Source organism: Panthera leo, chromosome D1 (assembly GCF_018350215.1).
Source record: "Panthera leo isolate Ple1 chromosome D1, P.leo_Ple1_pat1.1, whole genome shotgun sequence".
Classification (NCBI taxonomy): domain Eukaryota; kingdom Metazoa; phylum Chordata; class Mammalia; order Carnivora; family Felidae; genus Panthera; species Panthera leo.
The window spans coordinates 57,300,389-57,312,738 of record NC_056688.1 but is presented as its reverse complement, the minus strand read 5'-3'; the positions used below and the strand labels follow the sequence as shown (position 1 = coordinate 57,312,738).

The 12,350-nt window shown below is 37.7% G+C and overlaps 1 protein-coding gene across 1 annotated transcript in view; it reads right to left on the bottom strand.

The window, feature by feature from the left end:
- Positions 1 to 12,147, bottom strand: part of PGM2L1 (phosphoglucomutase 2 like 1) — a 51,394-nt gene extending 39,247 nt beyond the window's left edge. Inside the window, exon 1 of the mRNA XM_042904616.1 lies at positions 11,444 to 12,147. Coding sequence (XP_042760550.1) covers positions 11,444 to 11,554 — 111 coding nt within the window. The 5' untranslated portion in view covers positions 11,555 to 12,147. The remainder of the gene's footprint in view (positions 1 to 11,443) is intronic.
- Positions 12,148 to 12,350: the final 203 nt, after the last annotated feature.

The following is a 12,350-nucleotide window of genomic DNA, read 5'->3' as shown; positions in this document are numbered from 1 at the left end:
AAAAGGATAGGACAATTGTTAAAAGGGCTCATTACTTCTTTAGTTTTCTTGGAAGGCTCTGTAATCATCCAAATGTAAAACTTTGTTATCCATAATTCTGAGTCTCCATCTCCAACCCATCTCATCCTAATTACATACTGCCAGATTAATCACCCAAGAACCAACAATAGAGTCCAATTCCAGTTACCTCAAATATAAATAAAGGTCAGGAAGGGTGGGAATCAGATCCCAAAGGGCAGAGGAATTCAAAACCTTTTTGGATTCAAAAACTCTCTTCATTTCTCTGAGCCCAAGTTTGTATATAGGTTAAAAATGAGAATAACAACTACCTCAAACAATCTTTGAAGGATTAAAAGAGATTTTTTTTTTACATGAAAGCATCTATTAATTAACACAGCTGGCACATGATCACTCAATAAACACTAGATATCCTTTTTCCTTTGTGTAGCCTAAATTGCCACAGCAGTCTAACACATACACTATACTTGAGTTAAAAAAAAAAAATCTTCATTGTTCTTGCACGCTGTGCAGTTTCACTTTCCTGATCAGTTTCATTTTCCATTTTATTCTTCTATTTCTCCCACCTTAAATTTTCTGTCCCCCTATTCATCATCTATTCCTATCCTATTTTTCCTTTCAGGCCCAGGTCAAATTCTACTTCTTACATAGTCTTCCTGACTTTGAATTCCTATCGCTCTTAAAAAGCAGCCCCACAAGGTGACTATTAATTGTTCTTTATTTGTATTTTAAATATTATTAATTGTAACTATGTATTTTCCTAGTTTAAAATAATAATAATACAGATAAAGCTACAGACATTTTGACTATTACCTTTAGTCCCAGACCACTCCTGTGGGGGAGCAAGTACTATTGTGATGTATCCTTCTAGACCTTTACTGGCATCTATATATGCACAGAAATGTAGTTTAGCTTTCTCTCTTTATTTTATATAGATGCTATCAAATTGCATATGATGTTCTATAACTTGCTTATTTCACTTAATGTATCTTGGAGTTTCTTTCAATACATACAGATCTACTTTTGTTTTGTTTTGTTCCTCTTTTACTGAGAAATAATTGACATCACTAAGTTTAAGGTGTACAGCATGATGGTTTAATTTACACATACAATTGACCCTGTAAGAACACGAGTTTGAAGTGAGCAGGTCTACTTATATGCAGATTTTTTTGATAAAGTCAGTACAATAATGTAAATGTATTTTCTCTTTCTTATGATTTTAACATTTTCAAAAGAAAATGTCTAGCTTACTTTATTGTATGGATACAGTCTATAATACATATAACATACAAATCTGTGTTAATTGACTATATTATCAGTAAGGCTTCTGTTAACAGTAGGTTATGAAGTTTTTGGGGAATCAAAAGTTATATGTAGATTTTTGACTACATGGCGTGTTGGTGCCCCAAACCTTCATGTGGTTGAAGGTATTGTGAAAACATTACATGATAGGTTTAGTTAACATCCATCATCTTATGTAGATACAATAAAAGGAAAAATTTCTCTGTGATGAAAACTCCTAGGATCTACTTTCTTAACAACTTTTCCTATATATCATACAGCAGTGTGAACTATAATAAAATTGTCCGTTACATCTCTGTACTTACTTACCTTATAACCAGAAATTTGTACCCTTTGACCACCTTCCTCCAATTCTATACCCTCCCCCCAATAAGGTAACCACAAATCTGATCTGTGAGTTTCGTGTGTCTTTTGGTTTTTTGGGTCTTTTTAAATTCAACATGTAAGTGAGAACATAGTGTCTGCCTTTCTTGTCCGACTTATTTCTCTTAGCATAATGTCTTCAAGTTCCATTCATTTCATCACAAATAGTAGGATTTTCTCGTTTTTTATGGCTGAATAATATTCCATGGTGAATATATACCATAACTTTTTTATCCATTCATCCCAGACCTATTCTATTCAGCTGTTGCAGTGTTCCAATTTGTTTACTCTTTCCCCTTTGGTGTGCATTTAGGTTTTTTCTAATATTTACCTGTATAAATAATGAAGTATTTCAGAGGGCAAATAAGATGAGAAAAATTCTGAAGCAGAAACCACAAAATAAAGTCACTATTTACATTAAAGAGATTTTCTAATGAGTTGAAAGCTAAAAGGTCTATGTATCTGAGAAGCAGAGGATTTTTCATTTATATTATAATTTTAATATTTTTTTTTTCAATTTTCATATTCTTTTGGGCATTAGATTGGGCTATGCCATGGTTTTTTTGGGTAAGGTTCAGTGCTCATTAAATTATCTGGTATAAAATATCCCATGCAGGATTAGATATAGTACCTACCTGTCTATTTTCCACCAGCATTATTTTCTCCATTCACTCCCAACACCAGAGGGCAGTAGCCTTAGTGCTAATTAGCAGTCACGTATAGATAAAGTGACTCATGAAAAAATATTTTAGTAAAATCTGCACTAAATTACTAAACGTTTTGTTTTGGGGGAAAATATTTCTAAAAAACAGGACATATAAAATATGTAAAAACAATTAAACAAGCTGTCTAAGAGGATGAAAGAACCCTGATTTAGATAATCCAGGGAGTAACCATGAAAATCTAAGATGATGAAATATAATACTTACATTCTTTGGCTAGTTCAGTGTATCTTACAAGTAAAATCTGGAAGAACCAAATGAAGACAAATTCCTTTTCATTAGGTTCTCCAGGCTCTCTCAGATTTTTCAAATAGGAGGAAAGAAAGAGATAAGGAAATAATTCTAGATCAAAGATATATCCACATAGGCTTTCTAATGGCCTTGTGGAAAACTTGAAGGAACTAAACAAAAATCCTTTATGAAAGAAAAAATAGGGCAAAGAAGACCCCCAAATAAAAGGCAGAAAAAGCCAGTCTGCCTATTTTAAAATTTTCAGGTGGGAAAGAAGGAGGTGCTTTCAAATATAAATCCTTTCTTTCAAATATATACATATATGTATATATATATATATGTATATATATATATATATATATATATATATTTTTTTTTTTTTTTTTTTTTTTAATGCATAGACTTTACTTTTTTTTCAACTTAAAAATTATTTAAACTCTACTCTCAACATGGGGCTCGAACTTATGATCCTGAGATCAAGAGTCACATGCTACTCACTGAGCCAGCCAGGTGCCCCTAGACTTTACTTTTTAGAACAGTTTAAGGTTTACAGAAAATTGAGCAGATAGTACACAGAGTTCCCATAAATGCCCTAGCCCAGTTTTCCATGTTGTTAACATCTTGTATTAGTGCAGTACATTTGCTGTAGTTGATCCAATACTGATCCATTTTTTTTCAAAGAATTTTTAATATTTTTAAGTAATCTCTACACCTAACATAGGGCTCGAGCTCACAACCCCAAGATCAAGAGTTCCATGCTCCACTGACTGAGCCAGCCAGGTGCCCTTGATCCAATATTATGAACTAAAGTCCACAGTTTACATACGGCTTTTGACAAATACATAATGCCATATATCCACCATTAAAGTATCATATAGAATAGCTTCACTGATCTAAAAATCCCTTGTGCTCCATATACTCCTTCCTTTGCCCTGATAACCAGTCATTTTTCAAAAATTACCTGTTTTCAAAATGACATATAGTGGGCATCAGACAGTATGTAACTTTTTCAGAATGGCTTCTTTCACTGGGTAGTATGTATTTAAAGTTTCTCAACTGTGTTTTTGTCTCTTGATGGCTCATTTCTTTTGTGGCTTGATAACTCATTTTTAAAACATCAATGAATTGGAGCGCCTGGGTGGCTCAGTCAGTTAAACATCCCACTCTTGATTTCAGCTCAGCTCACAATCTCATAGTTCATGAAGTTGAGCCCTGAATCAGGCTCTACACTAACAAGTGGAGCCTGCTTGGGATTCTCTCTCTCTTTCTCTCTCTCTCTGCCCTTTCCCCACATGCGTGTGTATGCACACACGAGCACTCTCTCTCCCAAAATAAATAAACAAATAGGATATACTAAAATTTGTTTACCCATCACCTACTGAAGACATCTGGGTTGCTTCCAGTTTTAAGTACATTTTTAATTTGAAAAAAAAAAAAAAAGAATAGAGAGTTTTAGTTGAAGATGGAAACCTCAAGCACTTGTCTCTTCTTCCTCCTGAGAATTTTTTACATGACAATAAAGGTATAAAATAACTAAATCCATAATGCAAAAAGAACTGGAGAAGGGGTCAATGGATACTGAGGAGTAGATGAGATTTCAACATATTTCTGAAAGACAGAAAGAAGCATGAAATGAAATACAATAAGCCAAAACCCTATTTATGCTGATAACATCTACATTTTGTTCCAGCAATCCCACTTTTGGGTATGAGGACAAAAGAATTGAAAGCAGGGTCTTGACGAGATATTTGCATATCCGTGCTCACAGCAGCACTATTCACAACAGCCAAGGGTGGATGCAACCCAAATGTCCATGGATGGATGAATGGATAAAAAAAATGTGGTGTATCATATTACTCAGACTTAAAGACGGAAATCCTGTCACATGCTACAACATGATGAACCTTAAAGATATTATGCTAAGTGAAATAAACCAGCCATAAAAAGACAAATACTGTATGATTCTCTTTATATGAGACATCCAAAGTAGTCAAATTCATAGAAACAGGATAGAACACTAGTTATTAGCAGGGGCTGGGAGGAGGGTCAAAGAGGACTTATGTAATGGGTGCAGTTTCACATTTGCAAGATGAAAAAGTTCTAGAGATCCATTTCACAACAATGTGAATATAATTAACACTACTGAACTGTACACTTAAAAATGCGTAAGACTGTAAATTTTATGTTATGTACTTTTTCACAATAAAAAAATAATTAAATCTTGTGTTTCGTCTTGTTGATCCTCAAAATTGAAAATAATATGTAAGCACAAGGTTAAGATCATCTAAATATTGTTCATTGTGGATCTATGTAGTGGGTGTGGATAAAATTTGCTTCTGTTCAGACCTACCTATACCTCCTGAAGGTATTGAGATCAAAACGATTTTTTTTCTTAAGCTCTATCAATTAGTTGTTCAAAATCATGACCTGTTTTGGTTTCATGTTCAAACCATAACTTGCTTACTCAGGTCTTCCTTCCTTCCTCCTCCCCTCCCTTCCTCTCTACCAACCCCTGGATAATTGCTTTTCTTTTTTAAATGTTGTTGCCAGGGTGGTGGTGCCTGGGTGGCTCAGTCGGTTAAGCGCATCTGACTTTGGCTCAGGTCATGATCTCATGGCACGTGAGTTCAAGCCCTACAATGGGCTCTGTGCTGACAGCTTGGAGCCTGAAGCCTGCTTCAGATTTTGTGTGTCCCCGTCTCTCGGCCTCCCCTGCTCTTGCTCCGTCTCTGTCTCTCAATAATAAATAAACATTAAAAACAATTTGTTTAAATGTTGCCAGAAAAACATATCATCTTCACCATATCATTAATATCTTCCAGATTTTTACTATTTATGCATAGATGTTGCACTCTTTTTAAAGACACATTTCTTGAAGCCCAATGTGGATCTAGGGCACTACGGTCATCTGAGATTTCTTTACATTGGGGTAGTTCCTCCATGTCAACTTCCCTTATATTTCCTACTTCCTTTTGCTGTAGGTTTCCTCAACTTAAGCTTTTATATTTTCTATTGCATTTGGCAAAAGGTAGACGGATAGTCATTTATTTTTCTCTTAACTTCTAAGAGCTCGTTCCTATTTTCGATGCCTTTCTCATAGCAGCTTTCCTCATTTGATGGAATTCTCTTTTTAAATTTAACTTTAAAAAAATTTAAAATTCTATGTACTTCATTAACCTCATTTTTTTCCCCCCTCTGGAGCCATTGCTTTGTTTTTCTTGCTTTTAATGTTGCTTGTTTTATGTAACTTGATCCTTGGTCAGTCATTGATATCCATAAATTATTCTGTGAAAATGGTATGGGTTTTCTCCATTTTTGTAAATGTATGTTATCTGCCAGTCTCCCTTGTTGCTGTTGTTTATTATTTTTGAAAGGGTGGGGCAGAGAGAGAGGGAGACAGAAGATCTGAAGTGGGCTCTGCACTGACAGCAGAGAGCCCAACGCTCGGCTGGATCTCAGGAGCTCAAACCCAGGGTGAGATCATGACCTGAGCACTGAGCTGAAGTCAGAAGCTTAACGGACTAAGCCACTCAGGGACCTCAACTAGTCTCCTCTTAAATAAAATGGGCAATTAGGAGTTCTGGATTTGTGGATTGGGCTTATTGTTCTGCAGACTGTTAGCACTAATTACATTATTTAAACTTACAAGAATAACTACAACATAACTATTGAAATTTAGGAGAGGTAGAGAATAATGTAAGTTAGCTCTGATTTTTTACAGCATATATTTGCCAAGTAACATATAAAATAAACCAAGGACTAGTGATACTAGTATATTGTTTAGTCGTTTGATGGTAACCATGAGAATAACTAAAAACAAGTAGCTAAAAATGGTTTCTAAGGAGCAAATTGAAAATGAGAAGAAGCAGTTAGGAACATTGTTTTTTATTATATTCCCTTTTGTATTTTTTTTTATCATAAGCATGTATTTCTTTGAAATAAATACAAATGAAGTGAATATGAAATGGTAGAAACTGAGGGGAAAATGTAAGAAATTTGAAAAGAAAAAGAAAAAATGAATTTCATTTCTAAGAAGGAAAATAAATTCAAACCTTCATTTATCTGTACTAAATTTCTCAGACAGAGGGAGAATGTTGTTGCCAAGGAGACCAAAGCAACTGTTGAGCCGCAAATTCAGCTCTTTAAAAAAATTCCATGACATTTATTCTGCAATTACATCCTACTCAGGTTTTACAAAGGCCAATAAAATGGTTTTAATGAAGTCCTTGAAACCTGGTGTATGATGTCACTAACATTTACTAAATATTCAGGTTATAGAATCTAGTACAGTGATAAGAAAATTAGAGTAAAAGTCAAATGATCTAAATTCTAGTCTCAACTCCACTGCTTAAAAGCCATACATCCTTGAGTAAGTCATTTACCTTTTCTGAAACTTTCTTTACTTGTAAAAATGGGGAAAACTACTATCTAGCTTGCCTGCCATGCAACGCTGCTGTATCAAATGAGATTTAGATCATTTTCCAACGTTTGAAACATTACAAATAAATTCAAGTAGTAGTGTTAATATTTCCCAAAATTAATAAAGCCACATGTATTCTGTACTCTTCATTGCTTAAGGACCAAATTAAGTATTAGGAAAATGTGAACCAAAAAAAGTAACCTAAACTACTACTATAAAAACTGGATTGAACTAAGTGGCAGATCCAACCTCTGGTCCAGGCTCTACCCAAACTGGATAACTTCCACAACTTCTTTAGATCTCTACACCATGAAGTTAGACTAGACCACCTTTGTAGAGGTGCTTCTTGGGTGTCTTTTCCAACACACAATGATGATTAAAAGGGAATTCGTTCACCTCCATTTTACTGGGCTATATTTTGCTTGCAAATGTTTCACTGCTAGGTATCCGAAAATCACTGGCTTAGACTGAAGTCTTTTATTTCTATTTTCAGGCATTTCATAACCCTAACCTAACCTAACCTAACCCATATTTACATTCTATTCTTTCTCAACACAGACCTACATTTTGAGACCAGAGTACTCTACTCACTATTTCTCAAAATCCCTTGGCCAAGCTGTGCCTGCACATTTTGTCAATATACAACCGTTGCTCCAACTGGGTGAATAGCACTGCCCTGTGTCCTGTTCCACTCCCCACCCACACATTAAAACACCCAAACTTGAGCAGTACTCAATACTTTGGCTATATCTGCTTTCAAAAAGTTAAAGTTTGAAGTAAATTAGAAACAGGTGATAGTTGTCATGTTAAAGAGAACCTGGCTTCTAGGCCAGCCAAGACTTGTGTGTAATTTGATAGGATGTTAAAAAAACATCAAAAGAAGTATGAAGAAAGTGGGAGCTTTAGTTAGCCCTAGCACATAGAAGGGAGTGAGCACTATAGAAGAGTCATCTGGGCACTACTTGGAAGAGGAACACCTTGATCCATGGACTTGGGTTCCAGTGGTAAGAGTCCCATCATAGAAACGGATGCATTTACTTACTACAGGCCAATGCTGTTAAACATTTAGGCATATATCTGAATCCTTGTGATTTTATTTCATGATCTTTGACTTCCTTATGGTGCATCTAGAAAATACCTTGACTACAGACAAATCTACTTATTTTACATCTGTACCATAAATTAATACAACTGCATTCTGAATTCAGACATCAGGTTCAGTTTCGAGTATATCGAATCCATCCTGAGACAACACAGCCTAACAAATTAGTCTGACAGCATAGAAACTGAGGGTCAGATCCTGGACTATGGTAAATTTACCAACAGAATGCCATCCCATAGTACCCCAAACTGCTCCAGTAAAAACCCTGTCTTGTGGTATTATTTTCCTTTTAACACTTAACCACACTCTTATTCAAGGCCAATAAACACATACTGAAGCTTTTCTATGGCCCCTACATACCTTTCTGATAATTTCTATGTACCCTAAACTACAGCTGAAACAAATGTTCTACATACACAAAGTTTCTATCTCTGCTTGGAATAGTCTTCCTATGTTGGGAAATCTAAATTCTAACTAATTCTGAAAGTTCAGCACAAATAACACTTTTTTTCATGAAGATAAAACTAGCAATTTTGTTGATCTAGGCAAGCAGAGTCATTGAGGATCAGCCATATTTGATAGGGGTTCCTTTTTTTTTCACTAAACAGGTATTAATCAGGTATTAAGCTCAGTTTCTCTTCTAAAAGACTATTTATGCTGTCAGTGTGTAATGTAATAAAAACTGTAAGTTTGATCTATTATTTTACATTTCTGCACTCTAAATTTCAGTGCCCTGGGATATAGCCTAGGTTACCCACACTATCAGTCTATAGTAAATACACATTTGTTTACCAATTATAAGCATTCTTTCCCATTATGGGGGGAGTCAGTTAAGTAATTATTTATTATTTTTATTAAATAATTATTTAAATTATTTGGATCTATTCCTCAGTTAAAGGCACTTACTACTTGTTCCCTTTGCGAGCTTTAGTTTTATTTTCCCTTCTATGTTGCTTGAAGATATGATCCACATCTATTTCATGTTTGTATCTCCCACAAGTTTTTAGCTAGTATCTTACATAGAGAGGGCACTTTAAATATAATTTAAGAACCTCTCTTCCATTTTCAGTGAAGGCTCACCTCAGTCTTTTTATATTTATCCTGGTTTTATAAAGTCTCCTTTGATCATCCCAGTCCACAGGTCACTCTTACTTTTGTTCCAATAAGGACTGCCTATAAAACATTTAATTGCCAGCAATACAACCCTAATGTTATCTTTTTTTGGTGTATATGCATTTTATAGTCTTTTTATATTTCAGTATATTCCAATAATATCCAGGCATAGACAATTAATACATATTGATTCATTCAGCCAATCTTTAAAAAGAAATCAATCAAGAGACTCATTAGGAAAAGTATAGTCAAAACTGGCACCTAAAGAGAACAAAAGATCTCATCCATGGCAATGAAAAACAAATTCCTATTGTTGGGGTCAAACAACCTTGACATACTTAGTAGTTACTAGTAAATTAAATTGTGTTGTAATTCTACAAGTGTTTTCAAATTTCATGAGTCTTCCTTTCTCTTTAGGGACACATAAGTGCCCAACCACATCCATTTCCTGAAAATACCAATGAAAGCAGATGGCTTTAAACAAAAACAATTAACTATATTAAACATATACAGTTATCATTCATTTGTAATTTGGGTAGGTTTCCCTGCTGAAGACATTATATAGTTGGTTTGTAGTACATTTGATTTTATTGTATGCTATTCCTTAGCTCTTATGCTATGCTTTAAAGTTATTTGCATTTTACACATCCTTACAGTAATTAATGGGATATCACAAATTCTGCACACTTGATTTAAAAAATATATCTTTATGGTCAAATTCTGTAATAAGGGACTTATTTCTTTAATTTGATATTTGAATCAGAACACTAGAGATTCTCCCCGCTCCAAGTATGGTCCACAGACTAGCAGCAATGGTATCACCTGGAAGCTCATTCTTGAGGCCGAATCTCAGACCCTACCCCAGGCCTACCAAACGGAAATTTGCATTTTAGATTCCCAGGTGATCTGTAAGCACTTTAAGGTTTGAGAAGCACTGGTTTAGACTCTAGAGGAAGAACAGAATGTCTAAGATGCACATGACCAAGAAACAGTTACTAACTCATTGTAATTGCTTATTTGTTGGTCATTTCTGCTAAATGAAGGCGTGTTGAGGGCAGAACCCTTTCTATTTCCTCACCACTAGTATTCATTCCCTGGCCCTAACAGGCTCTGAAAACATTACCCAATACACAATACATATTTTTGCTAAATGCATGAATGACTGAGCAAAGTAAAAATAAAACTTTTTCATAAAGTGAATCCTTTAGGAAATTCTTTTGTACAACACAATTCATGTACTACCATACTAATTCCTTAATTCAGTGTTATGAATTCCATTTTAAATACACTGCCTTCGCTACTTCAACAAATGCATTTAATGCATTTGACAAAGCAAAAGCTTGGATCATCTTCCTCTGCTGGAGTCACCAGTGGCGTCTTTTACAAGTGAGAGAGCTGCATTTTAACTCTGGCTCTCACAGATCCATCCCATATGTCTGCACAAGATGAAATCACCCCAACAACTTGGAGGGGGTGGGGGGAGTAGAGGAGGAAAAGGAATGGGTAAAGCAAAAACAATTCCATATCAGGAGCATCATATGAAAGCTGGAAAACATGATTCTTTGAACAGGATACTGCAGAAAATAACTCCCGGCAAGGGGAATAAAGAGGTAAGAGAATTCTTACCTTTTCAAGAGCTAAAGGTGATAGAGAAAACCACCAGCGACTACCTAGCGACGGAAAGTGGAAACACACCAGACCAGAAGTAAAGCAGAGAGCGGTTAGAGACACCTAAAAAGGGTACCAAAAACCACTTTCAGGTTTGCAGAGAAGGAAGTCAAAGGAGAAGAAAGAGGAAAGAAAATAGTTCTATGAAGGGTAGAACTTACGACATGATGATGATAAAGTAATAATAAATAATCGATAATAATAATTTTTTTTTAAAGAGACGACATGCACTTGAAGGGCGGGGCTGTGGGTGAGAAAGGGAGGCTGCAATTCCGCGCACTGCAAAAGGAAGTGACCACAGGTATCCCGGCTCAGATGGTCCCGGGGAGGCGGCCCAGGCATAGGTGGGTGGCAACGTCCGGCTCCGCTGTCTCCCACCCCGTGGCCTGAACCATCTTCTCAGCAGCCTGCTGACCACCGGGTGCGGACGGGAAAGGGCGGACTGTGCATGGGCGGGCGGGCGTGCGGGAGGACAGGAGGATGCAAGGCTGAACAGGTACCCACCTTATCCCAACGGAGCCACTGCCCGATGGCCGTGTCTAGCTGAGGATCACCGGTATGGTAGGGGGCGTGGAGCAGGTTGGAGTTCAGGTCTCCCTCCGCGTTTTCAGCCATGGCAGCCGGACTGAGGTGTGAGGGCCTGGGGGCCGGCGAAGACACGGAGTTGGGGGTGGGGCTGAGATGCGCTCACCAAGGTTCTGACGCCCCCTCCTCACTGAAGGGCATCGGAGACCAACCGCAAGGTGTCTGAACCAGCTCCTGCCGCAGCTTTGCGGAAGCAGGAAAGACGGGGGATTCGGCCACCCGCTCCCCACCAGACTAGCTCCGGGTCTCTTTCTGGGCCAACGGACTGAGGCGGTCCGGCGGCGAGAGAACAACAACAGTCCCCGATGTCTGGGTCTCGGCCGCCGCCGCCGCCCTCGCCGCTGTACGCCCCGCCTCCCGCGCCACTGGCCCCACCCTTTCCCGCCCCAGCTGATTTAAGTCCCTGGGGCGTGAGGCACCAGCGGGAGAGTACGATCCCGGTGCCTTCGCAGTAACATAAGTTAGGATCCGCTGGGGTGTGATGGGTTGTGGCGCGGCCTTTTTTTTTTTTTTTAATTTGCTTCTTGCCACGCGTCTTTTCCTTGTTAACAGTCCTCACACACTCCCACGCGTCTCCTTTTCTCGCTCAGCTGCCAAGGCCGCTACCAGCACGCTGCTTCAGAGCTCGCTCCGGGGACCCGGGCGCGCGTGCAGGACCCCTGCTCCCTCCAGCTTCAGCTTGGGGTACGCGCTTGGCGGGAGGATGCACGGGCCTGTTTCCGCACGACCTCACGGGAGTTGTAGTACTCTTCTTTCCCGGAGATCTGTAGAGACCGCCGCAAAGACTACAACTCCCAGCGGCTGCGCGCTCTCCCTTTCCTCAAAG